This window comes from Orbilia oligospora (genome assembly GCF_000225545.1).
Source record: "Orbilia oligospora ATCC 24927 unplaced genomic scaffold scaffold00170, whole genome shotgun sequence".
NCBI classification, from domain to species: Eukaryota; Fungi; Ascomycota; class Orbiliomycetes; order Orbiliales; family Orbiliaceae; genus Orbilia; species Orbilia oligospora.
Window position 1 is genome coordinate 310,606 of NW_011645727.1, and position 13,545 is coordinate 324,150.

The 13,545-nt window shown below is 44.3% G+C and overlaps 4 protein-coding genes across 4 annotated transcripts; 2 read left to right on the top strand and 2 right to left on the bottom strand.

Annotated features, from left to right (window-relative positions):
- Positions 1-652: 652 nt before the first annotated feature.
- AOL_s00170g104 (uncharacterized protein) lies at positions 653-1,860 on the top strand (the record flags this gene model as incomplete). Its single annotated transcript, XM_011127733.1, has 3 exons — positions 653-1,040; positions 1,117-1,550; positions 1,636-1,860. 3 exons carry the CDS (start codon positions 653-655, stop codon positions 1,858-1,860), a joined length of 1,047 nt encoding a protein of 348 aa, XP_011126035.1.
- Positions 1,861-2,013: 153 nt separating this feature from the next.
- On the bottom strand, positions 2,014-2,571 carry AOL_s00170g105 (uncharacterized protein; the record flags this gene model as incomplete). Its single annotated transcript, XM_011127734.1, has 1 exon — positions 2,014-2,571. The coding sequence occupies one exon, from the start codon at positions 2,569-2,571 to the stop codon at positions 2,014-2,016; it is 558 nt and encodes a 185-aa protein (XP_011126036.1).
- Positions 2,572-4,629: 2,058 nt separating this feature from the next.
- On the bottom strand, positions 4,630-5,241 carry AOL_s00170g106 (uncharacterized protein; the record flags this gene model as incomplete). Its single annotated transcript, XM_011127735.1, has 1 exon — positions 4,630-5,241. One exon carries the CDS (start codon positions 5,239-5,241, stop codon positions 4,630-4,632), a length of 612 nt encoding a protein of 203 aa, XP_011126037.1.
- A 2,353-nt stretch (positions 5,242-7,594) lies between these two features.
- AOL_s00170g107 (uncharacterized protein) lies at positions 7,595-9,533 on the top strand (the record flags this gene model as incomplete). Its single annotated transcript, XM_011127736.1, has 3 exons — positions 7,595-7,895; positions 8,006-8,418; positions 8,481-9,533. 3 exons carry the CDS (start codon positions 7,595-7,597, stop codon positions 9,531-9,533), a joined length of 1,767 nt encoding a protein of 588 aa, XP_011126038.1.
- Between the last annotated feature and the right edge of the window lie 4,012 nt (positions 9,534-13,545).

Genomic DNA, 13,545 nt, shown 5'->3' on the forward strand with positions numbered 1-13,545 from the left:
CCAGCGAAAAATATTAATAGAGAATCCATGGCGCATGGACTTCGAAGCATAAAATATTTCATGTGCACATTCTGTGAATCGAATGAAGCCAGAAATTTCGAAATTGACAAGCTGAAAATCTAAAGAGCATGCCCTGCTATGAAAAAACCTTATTCTATAGAGCCGAAAGACCCAAAACTGCAAGCCATTTGTCATCAATGACTCTTCCATAGCATTTGTGCGCATAGCGAACCGAGATCTAACCGAGATCTCGATATACTTCAAGTTAACACCCTTGTGATTTAGGATCCCAACTTGCACAAGAGCAAGGATCACGGGCCGTCTACGGCCAAAGTTACCTAAAAGAACACACCCTGATTACTAATGAAATCGGAGGTAAAATGTATACGTAAACGCACATACGTATTTTTATTCACAATGAATTACGGATTTGGAAGGTGTAAGGAATGTAGTAGTGTCTCGTTGATCTCTTACCCTCAATCTCATACAATTTGACGACTTAACTCAGCATTGCGTCACCTCAATCGATGTATGTATAAATAGGTAAAGGACGCAGCAGCACCACGCCAAAGAAACACCACAGCACCACATATATTATAACATATTTTTTTTTGACATTTCGGAGGCCCGTATTCCGAGGAAAATCATAGACATGTCTTCCAAGCCGTCCGACCTCCCCAAAATGAAGTATCGCTACCTCGGCCGTAGCGGACTTCAAGTATCTGCTATCTCCCTCGGAGGTTGGTTGACCTATGGTGGGTATGCTGAAAACGAAAAGACATTCGCCTGTATGAAAGCTGCATACGACTGCGGTATCAACTTTTTCGATTGTGCAGAAGGTTACGCAGGCGGTGAAAGCGAAAGGGTAATGGGAGAGGCCATTAAAAAATTTGGCTGGAAGAGGAATGACTTAGTTATCTCGACGAAAATCTACTGGGGGGATGCTAATGGAGAAATGCCGGTTAATAATGCGGGGCTAAGCAGAAAGCACATTATTGAAGGTGTCGATTTGAGCTTGAAGAGGTTGCAATTGGATTATGGTATTTAGCAATTTCGTTTTACCTGATGTCAAGATGTTTAATTGCTAATCAATTCACGATCACGACATTTAATTAGTCGATCTTATATATGCACACCGGCCGGACAGGAACACCCCACTTGAGGAAACTGTCCGCGCCTTCAACCATGTCATCAATACCGGAAAGGCGTTCTACTGGGGTACAAGCGAATGGAATGCCGATGAAATCGCTAGTGCCCATCGGATTGCCGACAAACTAGGCCTCATTGGGCCAGTCATGGAACAACCAGAATATAGCCTGCTAAAGAGGAATCGTGTCGAAGGCGATTACATTCTCTTGTACGAACATTATGGTCTTGGGTTGACTACATTTAGTCCATTGGCTGGGGGCGTTTTGACAGGGAAGTACCTCGATGGAATTCCTGAGGGATCAAGAATCGGAACCAGTGACGATCCTTACATTCAATACCTAAAATCTGGCGTGGGAGCCGATGAATGGGAGGAGAAAATGAATAAAGTCAGGAAGTTAAAAGTATGTCCCCACTAGTCTACTTCAATTGGATAGATGGAATCGATTTTGCGGCGTTCATGCTAATATAATAATATTACGTAACTAGGGAATTGCCGACAAGCTAGGTTGCAATTGCGCACAGCTAGCTCTAGCATGGGTTCTTAAGAACGATCATGTTAGTTCTGCGATCACTGGCGCCTCTCGACCTGAGCAAATCTACGATAGTGTCAAGGCCTTGGCGATTTTGCCAAAACTCAGTGACGCTCTTCTAGGAGAAATTGATGAAATTTGGCAAAATCGACCGCCTGTTCTGGAAAGAGTCTTCTATTAGATTGGAGGATCTTAAGATTCCTATACTCGCCCTTTGTATAGCGCTATAGCTTATCTTGATTGGGCGGGCTACACATTGGGCTTAATTAATGTATGTGCAACAAAGAACCGTAAAAAAGGGTAGCCTCGGATCCAGGCACTTAAAAAAGGGGAGTCACGGTGGTATATCGGAGTTCCCAACAGAATCTTGCCGTGATTTCCTTGAACTTTGCTGAGGAATTTGATGTGTGTGCCTTGCATTCACGCAATAATCGTTATTGGTCATGTCCATGCTCCAATCTTTGTTACGCCAAAAGCCAATATTTGGACCACTCGCCCCTGTACCCGAACCTGCCGTTGTATTAACTTCCTCCCCCGCAATGCTCCTTTTCCGTTGAAAAAATCCAAATATTTTCCTCCATTTAGACCTTTCACCGGGAGGCATTTGAGGTGCCATACCAAACTCATTAAGTCTGCCTCCTGGTATAAATATCGATAGCTTCCGGAGTTTCCCGGAAGGTCGAGGGGTTGTCGGGGGCTCAGAACCAGACGCTGCAAGTGTCGAGCCTCCATTTTCTAATTTTGAAGGGTCATCAATACCCGTTGTGTGGATTGTCCCGCTCGCTCTATTCACCTGAGGGCGATAGTTACCGCTTCGTTGCGTCAACTTCGCCATGAGCCCTGGACGCCACCTTCCCACCAAAGGCTTGAGGGCTGGGCAGCAAGCAGCCATCACAGAAAAGTTCCATTCTACTACCGACGTTACAGTGAGGTTAAATTGATCCCCTATTCCGCCATAAACAGGTCAGATTTAAATTTATGCCTCGTCCGTGCGCATAGGGTATAATGTGATAGCATGTCCTATTCACACTCACATAACGGATCCGCCGACTCGTTCATGATTTTGAATGCTGGTATCCGAGCAATTGAAGCCGCGCAAGCCCTAGATTATATATAAATCGATTGAATATATATGAGCATGAGAAAGCCTCAAGAAAACAATTAATTATCATAATATCCTGAGTACAATAGAACTTACATAAAACCAATCCCAAAGATACCAATAACCATAATTCTTTCTTTCGAAGAAACTCGAAGAGCTGTAAAACTAGTAAGCTACTGCTAGCACTGGGTCCCCGAAGGCTCTATATATGCGTGAGATTAAACGGGGCAAATACCATCGAGAGGTACGTACCCAACAGCATTTTCAGTGGCAGTATTAAAACCCAGCAATCACACAAGATTGCAAAGACAGACCAAACCCAGCCCAGCGCCCATCTATTTAGACAATATTTATTATATAAATTTTCGTATATGACCGTCAAATCCCAAGCTTTTGAAGGCGGGGTGCACTGAAACTCAAAAACCAACAGAAGGACGATGAAAATCAGCCACGTAATTCCCATAGACCAGTGTACAACCCTCCGGAAGGTTGGATCTGCACTGAGTCGAAGATAAAATGTCAACATGGACATTCGAATTGTTTGTAGTGCGAGAGAGTAGAATGGATCCGTGATGTATTTCAACTATGAATGCGCACCAAATATAATTATTAGCGGAATACTCCTCTCGAGTACATAATGCTGTTGCTAGGATATTAATCGTAACTCGGAAGCAGGTTTCAAGACTGACCTTAAGAGTTGTCACGAGAACGGCGGGTTTAATACAGGCTACATGCGCTCCACCTGCTCCAGCAAGAACGTCTATGGGAAGAAAACCAAGCGCCCAGAGCCGATGATTATAATATTAGCAAGCTGAGCAACGAAAATTCCTCGCTATTTTTGTTAAACCCCCTAATTCCGTGGGGTAGTTCGGAAAGCCGTACATGAAAGGTCGAAGCCAATGATCGCCCATGCTATGACCTATAGATTTATTAAGAAGCGGATGTCTAGTTAGAAATGATCGCTCAAGTGCTCCATCCCAAAGGAAGGTCGAGCTAAGTCGCGTGCAAGTACACTGTGTATACTATTAAGGGAAGAAATACTCACCGCGGAAATCAAAATCCAAACATCGTCCTGTCCGAAGTACTTGACAATGAAAACTCTGGTATATATCCGCAAAGCAAGGAATATAAACGAGAAAAAATGGCAGACGCCATAAAGTATGAAGTACTTCACTCTTTGAGTCTCATTCTGTAAATTAATTATTATCAGCATACAGTGGTCTCGAAGCTTTCGAAGCAATTATCAACGTACGCAGTTTTCTATACGACCTTCAGAAATAATGATGCCGTTGAAATCGCCAGCCCAGTAGCCTCCAGATAGGACGGCATGTGTGCTTGTAAAGTTATAATTACTATTACCTGCAGTCATATTTCCTGTTTGTCGAGTCGGAATGGAAAAAAAAATCGAGATCAACCTTTCCGGCTTATCTAAGACATGAGCGTAACGATATGGGGTGAGTATAATACGAAGTCTGCCAGCGTCAAATAATCTGACAACTGCACAACCCTTGAGTCAATAAATCGAGGAGGCAAGACAATGTCTCTCTCCTGTCTGCGACACTATCAGGAAAGCCAATGATTTTCAAAATCCACAAATATCAATGCTTAAGGTTTTATTGAGAGCATTCGTTTGCAGGGTGTGATTTGTAGTGATACGCTGCTTAGCATTCCCAGATCCGGTGGATACATGTAAGTCGGGTTCATGAATATGGTATATGTCACTCCATTTCCTTGTGGACTCAACCAAACTTAAAACTACTAAGCGAATGTCGATATTATAGGATCTGACCGCTTCGGTCTGAGTCCGAGACAAACTTCAATGAATATATGGATATACAAATACGACATTTAGCATTGCTTTTTAAACTTAAGAAGCTGCCTAACTCCACCACCTTTGCTAGCCGGCCATGTCTCTTCAAAACCGCCGCCTTCAACATGCTGAAACCCACACTTTTCCAACACCTTCTGACTGCCTAAGTTCGCAACTTCAGCCTCGGCATCGAATATAGACCCAGGGAATTTCTTCAGGACCTCGGCAACAACCATAGACATAATCCCTTTACCCCTAAACTCTGGTGCGAGGAAATATCCAAGCCTGAAATGATGTTCCGATCGTCCAGGCATGGGGTGTGTCCCGCAAATACCAACTAACATCCCATCATGCGATTTGGAGCGGATAACCCAAGCCTCCTGAGTCCCTGGATAGCTCGGGAATCGGGTATGGGCTCGATTATCATTGAACCACTGAGCGTCGTTGAGCGTATAGGGATAAGGAGGACTGAATAGAATGAAGGCTAGGTCAGAGTTGTAAAGCTCAACGAGGCGAGGAAAGTCCGAAGGTCTAAGTGATGAGAGAAAGTAGTCATCGAACGGAGAAGGAAGAGTAGTTTCTGGAACGGGCTCGAGCTGGCCACGCGGCTCGTCTTGGTGCGTGTTCTGAAACTTTGAGGTATCGATCATCATGTAAACCGATAAGGCTTTACGCCAATGTAACTTAGATACTTAAATATCAAACTTTTAAGAGTGGAAGTGAGTTGTATTTTCTGCCCGGTTTATCTCTAGAGGACTCTAGACTCTATAACTGCACTGTGGTGTTGAATCAGACTTGCGGTTATGAGTCAAGGTCGCTGTCTCCTCGTCTACGGTGGAGCCAAAAGCTCGCTTGTGAGCTTGTTGCAATGAATTGAAGCTATATCGGGAAGGTGGGCGGTCGGCATCGGCAACTGTGATGAATAATTCTTTGTGCTCTCATAATTTTTCGACTGATATCGATATTAATACTAAAATGGAAAATCAATGGATGATATGGTTGCTATCATGTATATTAGCTAGTTGCGGTAAAGTTTTCTGTATTTCAGCCCTATGCAATGGGAAGTTGGCCAACTGCCTAACCTGGGGAATGAAACCGATAAAAGAGTTTATTTCGATCTACGGAGCTCTGGTCGCCATGCTGCTGTTACTTTGTAAATAAGATCATGAGGTCATCAATTAATTGCACAGCAAACCGATCTGAAGAATTCGTCGACATGGCTGAGTTCAGATGGATGAAGCCAGGGGATTGGTTATATGCGGCTTGACCCTTGTGGAGAATATTGCGAAAAATTATCGCCAATGTTTTGTTGCATATGCATTAGGTTTGAAAGGAAGCAACCGAGATCATGCGCCTAAAAGCCCGGTGGCGATCTGATTGCACTTGTTGCCGGAGTCCGAGGGCTCCAGGCCCAATATCGTTATAAGTTCCCTCCCTGGCCTGGTTTTTCCATTTTTTCAGGCTGGGCTGTTGTGCTATGCCAGGGCACCGAATATAACCACCCGTACTTTCCCGATACATTTTTTTCAATCCGGAAAACATTTGCTCAAAAAGAAGCCAAATTGTTTTGCGAGGAATATCGAGAATATGATAGCGCGAAATAAGCAGCGAAGGAATTCTACCAGCAGGATAAAATGAGTGGAAAACCTGAGCTCATGAGGGAGAAAAAAGTCTCCGAGAGCTTGGACACGTCGTCTACCAGACTCCAATCGCGGCAGTTATGGTGCAAGATCACCGTGAATGCAAATATCAAACTCCGGAGTATCTCATTATGATCCAACTCCGATGTGGATTGACTTCAGGATAAGGTTGGATGGTGTTAGCGGACTTAGTCATCCGGCGTCTCTATTTGGCGATTTCCACATTAGAGCTCGGTAGATAGCCTTAAGTCCTGCCGTCATCACGGAGGTATCGCCACTCGGAGATCAAAATACCCTCCGTGCCGCCGGACCACGGTCCTTGGCGTCTTGATTGTATTCCCACTTCGGAGTAGCTTGCTGACATCGTGAACAAGGGATACGGTTCGTCAGCGCCCACGCATTTTAATCGTAATCCACCCTTTGGTCCACGTTGTTGTTTCGGTCATGCCTGCCGACCGAATGATATGGCATGCTGAAACTTCGTCTCTGATAGAGTGACGGCAGTATCATTCGATCCGTATAGACATGTGGATCCATTCATTTGGGGTCTTGAGCAAACGTCAGCCTCAGATCTTTGGATAGAAGGTAGTACTGAATATTCGAATATTCATTGTGAAGTCGGTCGTACACAAGGAGTAAATTTTTTCGCTATTACCCAGACATCTGGGAAACTTTTCCAAAGAAGTGTGAATTGCAACGTTATGCAACAAGCCTTGTTTACTAAGCCTGTGATACATCTGGTCAAAGAAGCATTTTTCCTTGTCGGCCAAGAGGCCCTTGTCACCCTGACTCATCAAAATCCCAAGTCCGAGGGAACCCCTTAAAGATGGGTTTGTTCCCAAGGGCTAGTCGGATCGGAAAATGTCGCCCAGACCGAGATTATTTCCCACTTTGGGTAGCCCCGGCGTATTCAGCTTGAAAACTGCCACCTCTCGGAGCAAATTGACCTCCAGACCAGAGAAACCGACAGGTGTGATTGGCTGACAAAAGATAATTTGGCTTTTCATGTTGGTGGGACCGGTGATAGTGCAAAGCAATACGGAAGAAGCAATGTGCGGCGCCATTTCCGTCTGTATCAAAGTAATTTTGGAAGAGCAGCGAAGAGGCCTGCGCTGCACCGAGCCACCCAGTTAGAACGTTGGAAGAAAACAATATATAACACTGGCATCGACTCGGGTTTTCTTTGTTACTATTCCATGTTCCTCATCCCTAGAACTCGGTGATATTGTATTATCACAGCCGCGAAGCGCGAAGTGCTTGAAAGTTCCATAGACCTTGGAGGCCGAGCACTAGTCAATAATATCAATATTTTCCAATACCCACCAGAACCTCTTGCAATACAACATCTACACTTACCTCAACTATGGGTGCCCAGGAACTAGCTGTTCCTCCACAAGACGATATGAATCCTGGAACAGAAACATCAACTTTGGCCGCTCCGTCTGTCAATGCATCTGTCGTTGATGCTGATGAAAAGATTGACCGAGGCTCGACAACAAGCCATTCGAACAAGTTGAAAGCCGTCGACGAGGCCCCTATCGATGATGATAGAAACGAGCTGGAAAAGACACAGACCATGGAATCCCTACACGAATACCCGACAGCATGGAAGCTGGGCATTATCTCGATTGCTCTCTGTCTTTCCGTCTTTTGCATGGCGTTAGGTACGTACTTGTCAATGTTCTTCAAAGATCGCAACACCTTTTTTTACAACATCTTGGCTTGGAGTTCCAGCAGATAGAAATATGCTAATACCATAACCCTTGTCTTTTAGATAATACTATCATTGCTACCGCTATCCCAAAAATCACTGATCATTTCAATTCTCTGAATGATATCGGCTGGTATGGTAGTGCTTACATGTTGACAACATGCGCCTTCCAATTGCTATTCGGAAAATTCTATACATTCTACTCTGTCAAATGGGTCTACCTCATTGCACTTTTAATCTTCGAGGTCGGCTCTATTGTCTGCGCCGCTGCTCCAACATCTGAGGCTCTTATCATTGGACGTGCTATCGCTGGTGTTGGCTCTGCTGGTATCTTCGCTGGTGCTTTGCTTATTGTCGCCCAGACCGTTCCACTTGAGAAGAGGCCGACATATACCGGTCTGATTGGTTCCATGTACGGTCTTGCATCCGTCGCTGGCCCTCTTCTTGGTGGTGTTTTCACCGATAGCGAGAAACTCGTAAGTTGTACCCACTTTCATTATCACACATATATATAGGTTTTACTAATATTCAAAATTAGACCTGGAGGTGGTGTTTCTGGATTAATTTACCATTCGGTGCGGTTACCGCTTTGTTCATCGTTTTCTTTTATACCGATATCCGAAAGGTCAAGGAGACCGATCTTACCTGGAAGGATCGTCTTGAGCAATTCGACATCCACGGAACAATTGTCTTCATGCCAGCTATCATCTGTTTATTACTTGCTCTCCAGTGGGGTGGATCGAAGTACCCATGGGGCAACGGACGCATCATCGCCCTCCTCGTTCTTGCATTTGTGCTTCTCGCAACTTTCGTCGGTATCCAAATCTGGAAGCAGGATAAGGCTACTGTTCCTCCAAGAATCCTCAAGCAGCGCTCCGTCGCCGGCTCAGCTTGGTTCGCTGCTATGCTTGGTTCCGCTTTCTTCGTCCTCGTCTACTTCGTTCCACTCTGGTTCCAAGCCATTAAATCCGTCTCTGCTACGAAATCTGGCATCATGAACTTGCCAATGATTCTTACGCTCGTCATCATGTCTATTCTTGCTGGTGGTCTCGTCACTGTCACTGGTTATTACAACCCATTCGTCATCGGCTCCAGCATCCTCGGAACTGTCGGTGCAGGTCTCATATCCACTTGGGAGGTTGATACCGCACACCCAGCATGGATTGGTTATCAAGCTATCTTCGGTCTCGGTATTGGTATGGGTATGCAACAGCCACTCATCGCAGTCCAGGCCGTTTTGAAGCATCGCGACATTGCTACTGGCACCGCTATCATCATCTTTTCTCAAACCCTCGGTGGTGCTCTTTCTATTTCCATCGCCCAGAACGTCTTCAACAACCAGCTCATTAAGAACTTGGGCAAGGAGGTTCCAAATCTCGATCCTTCCATTGTTTTGGCCACCGGTGCTACCAGTTTGAAGGCAACCCTCCCATCTGAATTTATCGGTGGTGTCTTGAGAGCTTACAATCTCAGCTTGACACAAACATTCTACATCGCCGTTGCCTTCATGGGATTGAGTATTTTTGGCTCCCTCGCTCTTGAATGGAGGAGCATTAAGGGCAAGAAGATCGAGATGGGAGGTGCCGCATAAACGGTAGCCTACTATATTCGAACGCCTGGTGTTGCGCCTCTTCCCATTTTCACAGCTTTACTTTCTCCAGATAACCATCTCCACATCACTTTTTTTTTTACTTTTGTATCAAAATTCACTGATAGACACTTACGTCGCACTGATAGAAATTATTAATATAATTCGGCCTTGCATGAACATTAGCTGGAGTTTGGCGTTCCTTTTTTCCTTCTTTCTCTTTACGATACAAAACCCAATAAGTCATGTTCATACAAGCATTAGTATAGCAATCATAATTATAGTCAAATTCTAGACTTACTCTACCAATGCCTATTGGATTTACTATCATAGACGCTAAAATCTCTTTGTTCCGAATACGAGGCCTTCGGTCTAATATTAGGTAATGCCCAATGCCGAGACCCTCCTCGATTATCCCAGTGTGGAGTTATGGATTCCCGTCGGTGAAATTGTGGGGGACGGCACTTGTTTCGTGGGAGCCTAAATACGCTGATGTCTTATAATTTGACTTACACCCAAGCAATACCTGCTATAGGATAAATAATAGAATAAGATAGTGTCTTGGCTATGTCTTTTTAGATCCAACAAAACCCGAGCTTTAGACGGTTTCTTACAGTGGAACGGGTCATATTCTATCTACCGAGTCTCTAGTAATATGCAGGTCCTTAAGGCCTTCGGACTGAGATTTCAAGATCTCGTTATATATTTGGTCCTTTGGAAACAATATCATCACGACCTAAATACCAAGCTCAACTTCAATTATAAGCGTAGGCTATAAGCACCCCCCGAAGCAAACTTGTAAGTTAAACACAAACGATATACCTGTTTATAATACCGATAATCACAAGCGCCCGCCAAAAGGTCCACGCCTGTAAGAATTAGAATGCGCGGGTCTTGTGCAGATGTGCTTGACCATGGAACGAGTTCTGCATCGATCGGCTCAGCCCAAGGCCAATAACACTTATGTATACCTAGGACTTTCGGCTACCTACAAGATCTCAAGACCCCAACGTAACGTTTGTTCGAAATTTACCATATTTTCAATCATAGTAGTTTCCCCCCTGGCTTAGGCTCGGATGTAGGCTTTGAAATACCCATCTCCTGATTTCCTGTGCGGGAGTAGTATGATTCGCGTATTTTCGTTTCCTAACTTAACAATACTTAATTAAGTGATCGGTATAGTTAGAACCAAGGATAGTCCCGTATCTGTGTATTTGCATCATTAAAAGCTTACTAGAATAATTATAACAGGATGTAGGATCGGACTCCAATGCAAGACCGGCCCAAAATTAGCGCCTAGTCGATTAGAGGCTAGTCCGAACTATCCTTGTTGACATGATCGAAAGCATGCAATTTGATAAGGAGAATATGAGTAAAATCAAGGCTCGGAATAGGTACAAAAGGAGGACCGAAACTTCTCACAATTCGTTGCATTACACCTTCTCGGCGACATGACACAGAGCTACCATGTCGCATAAGAAGTCGCAGGGTTTGCTGCCGCGAAAGACTTTCCTATCGAAGGTCTTCTGATCCCCAACGAATATAAGCTTATCTTTACGTCGCGAAACCGCAACATTGCATTGAACCGGTGTGGATCAGTCAAAAATCCAACTTGGACCTGCTCCTCCATATCTTTGCCAGAATGCGATTGAATAAGATTGATGATGATAATTCTTGCCTCGTTGCCCTGAAAACGATCGACTATTCCAACGTGAACCTTCGTCGCCATAGATGCGCAATAGTGCTTGATTCGTTTTCAAACTGGTCTAACTTGGCCACGGTACGGGATAACTACCGCAACATCCTCGGGTTGGCAGTCCATTTTCTCAAGCAAGGCGACGATTATTCCACAAGCCTTTGCGTTTTCTTCATTTTGGTAGCTCCCGGTTTCCAAGTGCTCCTCGTTTCCTTGTCTATCCACCCAAGGACGGGATTTAAATTTAGTGGTACCAAAATAGTACTGAACCTGGTTGTCCAATGCAAAGGGGACTGCTCAGGCAGGTCTTCTCGGGTGGCTCTGGGAAGCAGGGGATAATTGGGTGTTCGTTGCATGTCTTTCGATCTCTTCTCCGAAACAGCTAATGAACACACCCATCCTTATCGTCAACTAGAAATCTAGCATAGAGCTGGTAGCGAGGTTCACCAAGACTACTCTTATGATGCTCAGGAAGTAGGCTGAGCTCTTCAGTGACATTGATGGTAGATGCCCATCAGACATAAGATCGGTTAGAATATTTACGTTGACATTTTTGACCTTCATTACGTTTCTTCCTCTTCCTCTTCCTCCTTCTTCCCTCTCCAAGCCTTGTAACTTCGTACTTCCCCGAGCTGCATCCCCTCCTGTGACATCAAATCACACAACTACTACCACCCGTCTCTGGCGGTCACATGCCGGTCCTCAGGTTTAAACGTTTCGAGGGTGTCAAAACTCGTAAGTCTTTCCTTTGATATACTCCTTCTAGGACCGACGTGGCATCGCTGTTTTGATATAGTTTGCTCACTTTTGCGATGTAACTTAGCTTTAGGTCCCCCCCTCCCTAGGCCTTCCAGGCCAGGGTTCCTTCGGCTGGTAAGTATGCTATACACGCAAACTTGTGCATTTGGAGCCGCTCGACTGCCAAGGCAGAGGTGCGCACCCCCCAGTCTATGCATTTATGGTACCGGTACGTATATTATACGTATGCATAAGGCCGGCTATATATAAATTTAGTTCAACTCGGCTAACATCCTTGTGCTTATGTCATCAAGGCCACCAAGAAATATGTCTAGTAGAAGCCCATTTTTTCAACCGGGACAAGACGAGGCAATTTTTAGAAGGCTTCAGAACCGAGGTTTTCAAGCTATCGGAATCGCTTAGCATTGAGCGCGAGATTTAAGGGTCCATACCCTGTATTATTGATGAGAAGCTTCGGCCTCTCATTCAGAAAATCGTAAGGGAAGAACTAAAGACCTGATCTCGTTCCCAAACGTCACAAAGGGCAACAATAAAGACCATGGACTAGGCAACAGAAGCAGAGTACGACTCCCACAAACCCTATGCCAAACCTGTTGAATCACGATGCTAATTATTCTTCATTACAGGTACATATTGCGGATGGTTAGAGCGTCGAATAAAAACGCTAGTAAAGATAACTTGCAATTGCTTCTGTGCCCTGCAAGGCTTGGAGTCGACGTGAGCCTGTTAGATAAAACCCCAATTAAGGGATTAATAAATATACTTCCTGGTAAGGTACTCTTTATCTAAGATAATGTAAAATAATACCAACCTGAATTATTGTAGAAAAAAGCGCATATAGTGTTTTTAAAAGTTCGGGTTTGCCGACGGGAGGGTCAGTTATAATTATATAATGGTGAAATAATCACAAATTATGGAATACTTTTGTAACCCTTAACGCTTGTTATAGTAAACAACCACAGTTTGGTTATAATTGCGAGACTGGCGAACAACCACCTATTACAATTATTTTTTTAAAATGGAGAATGCAGGACCCTGTGTTACGATGTTTCCCATTGGTCTGCGAATTCGCTCTTGAAGCCTTGCTGCTGTACCTGGATTTGATTCTAACCGGAACTTTCTACATATTGAGATTGTGCGAGTAGTACTAGTCCCTGTATATACAAGCCTGTGGTTTCTCTGCATACCGACTTATTACTTATTGGGATATACTGGTCTCGTAAGGATATACCAGCAATGCTATATCCCTAAGACTTTAATTGGATGCAATTCTGGCTCGGGTATGATAGGACACGATAACTACTAGTACGTTGGATCCAAGAAGAGTGGGTTTTAAAATTTTATAACCTAATTATGAAATCTGCAGTATAATACACGTGACTGGAAATATCACGATTTCTAGAGCATAGAACTCGGAAACCGAAATATATCTAAATATACGAACATAAAAGTCTGATACTCCAAAAAAAAAGTCGACTACCAGACGCAGTGTCTAGGCATCTTCTATTTAATGGAGCGTTTTCGACTACACGGTAGGTGATTTGGATGAGGTCCCGTACC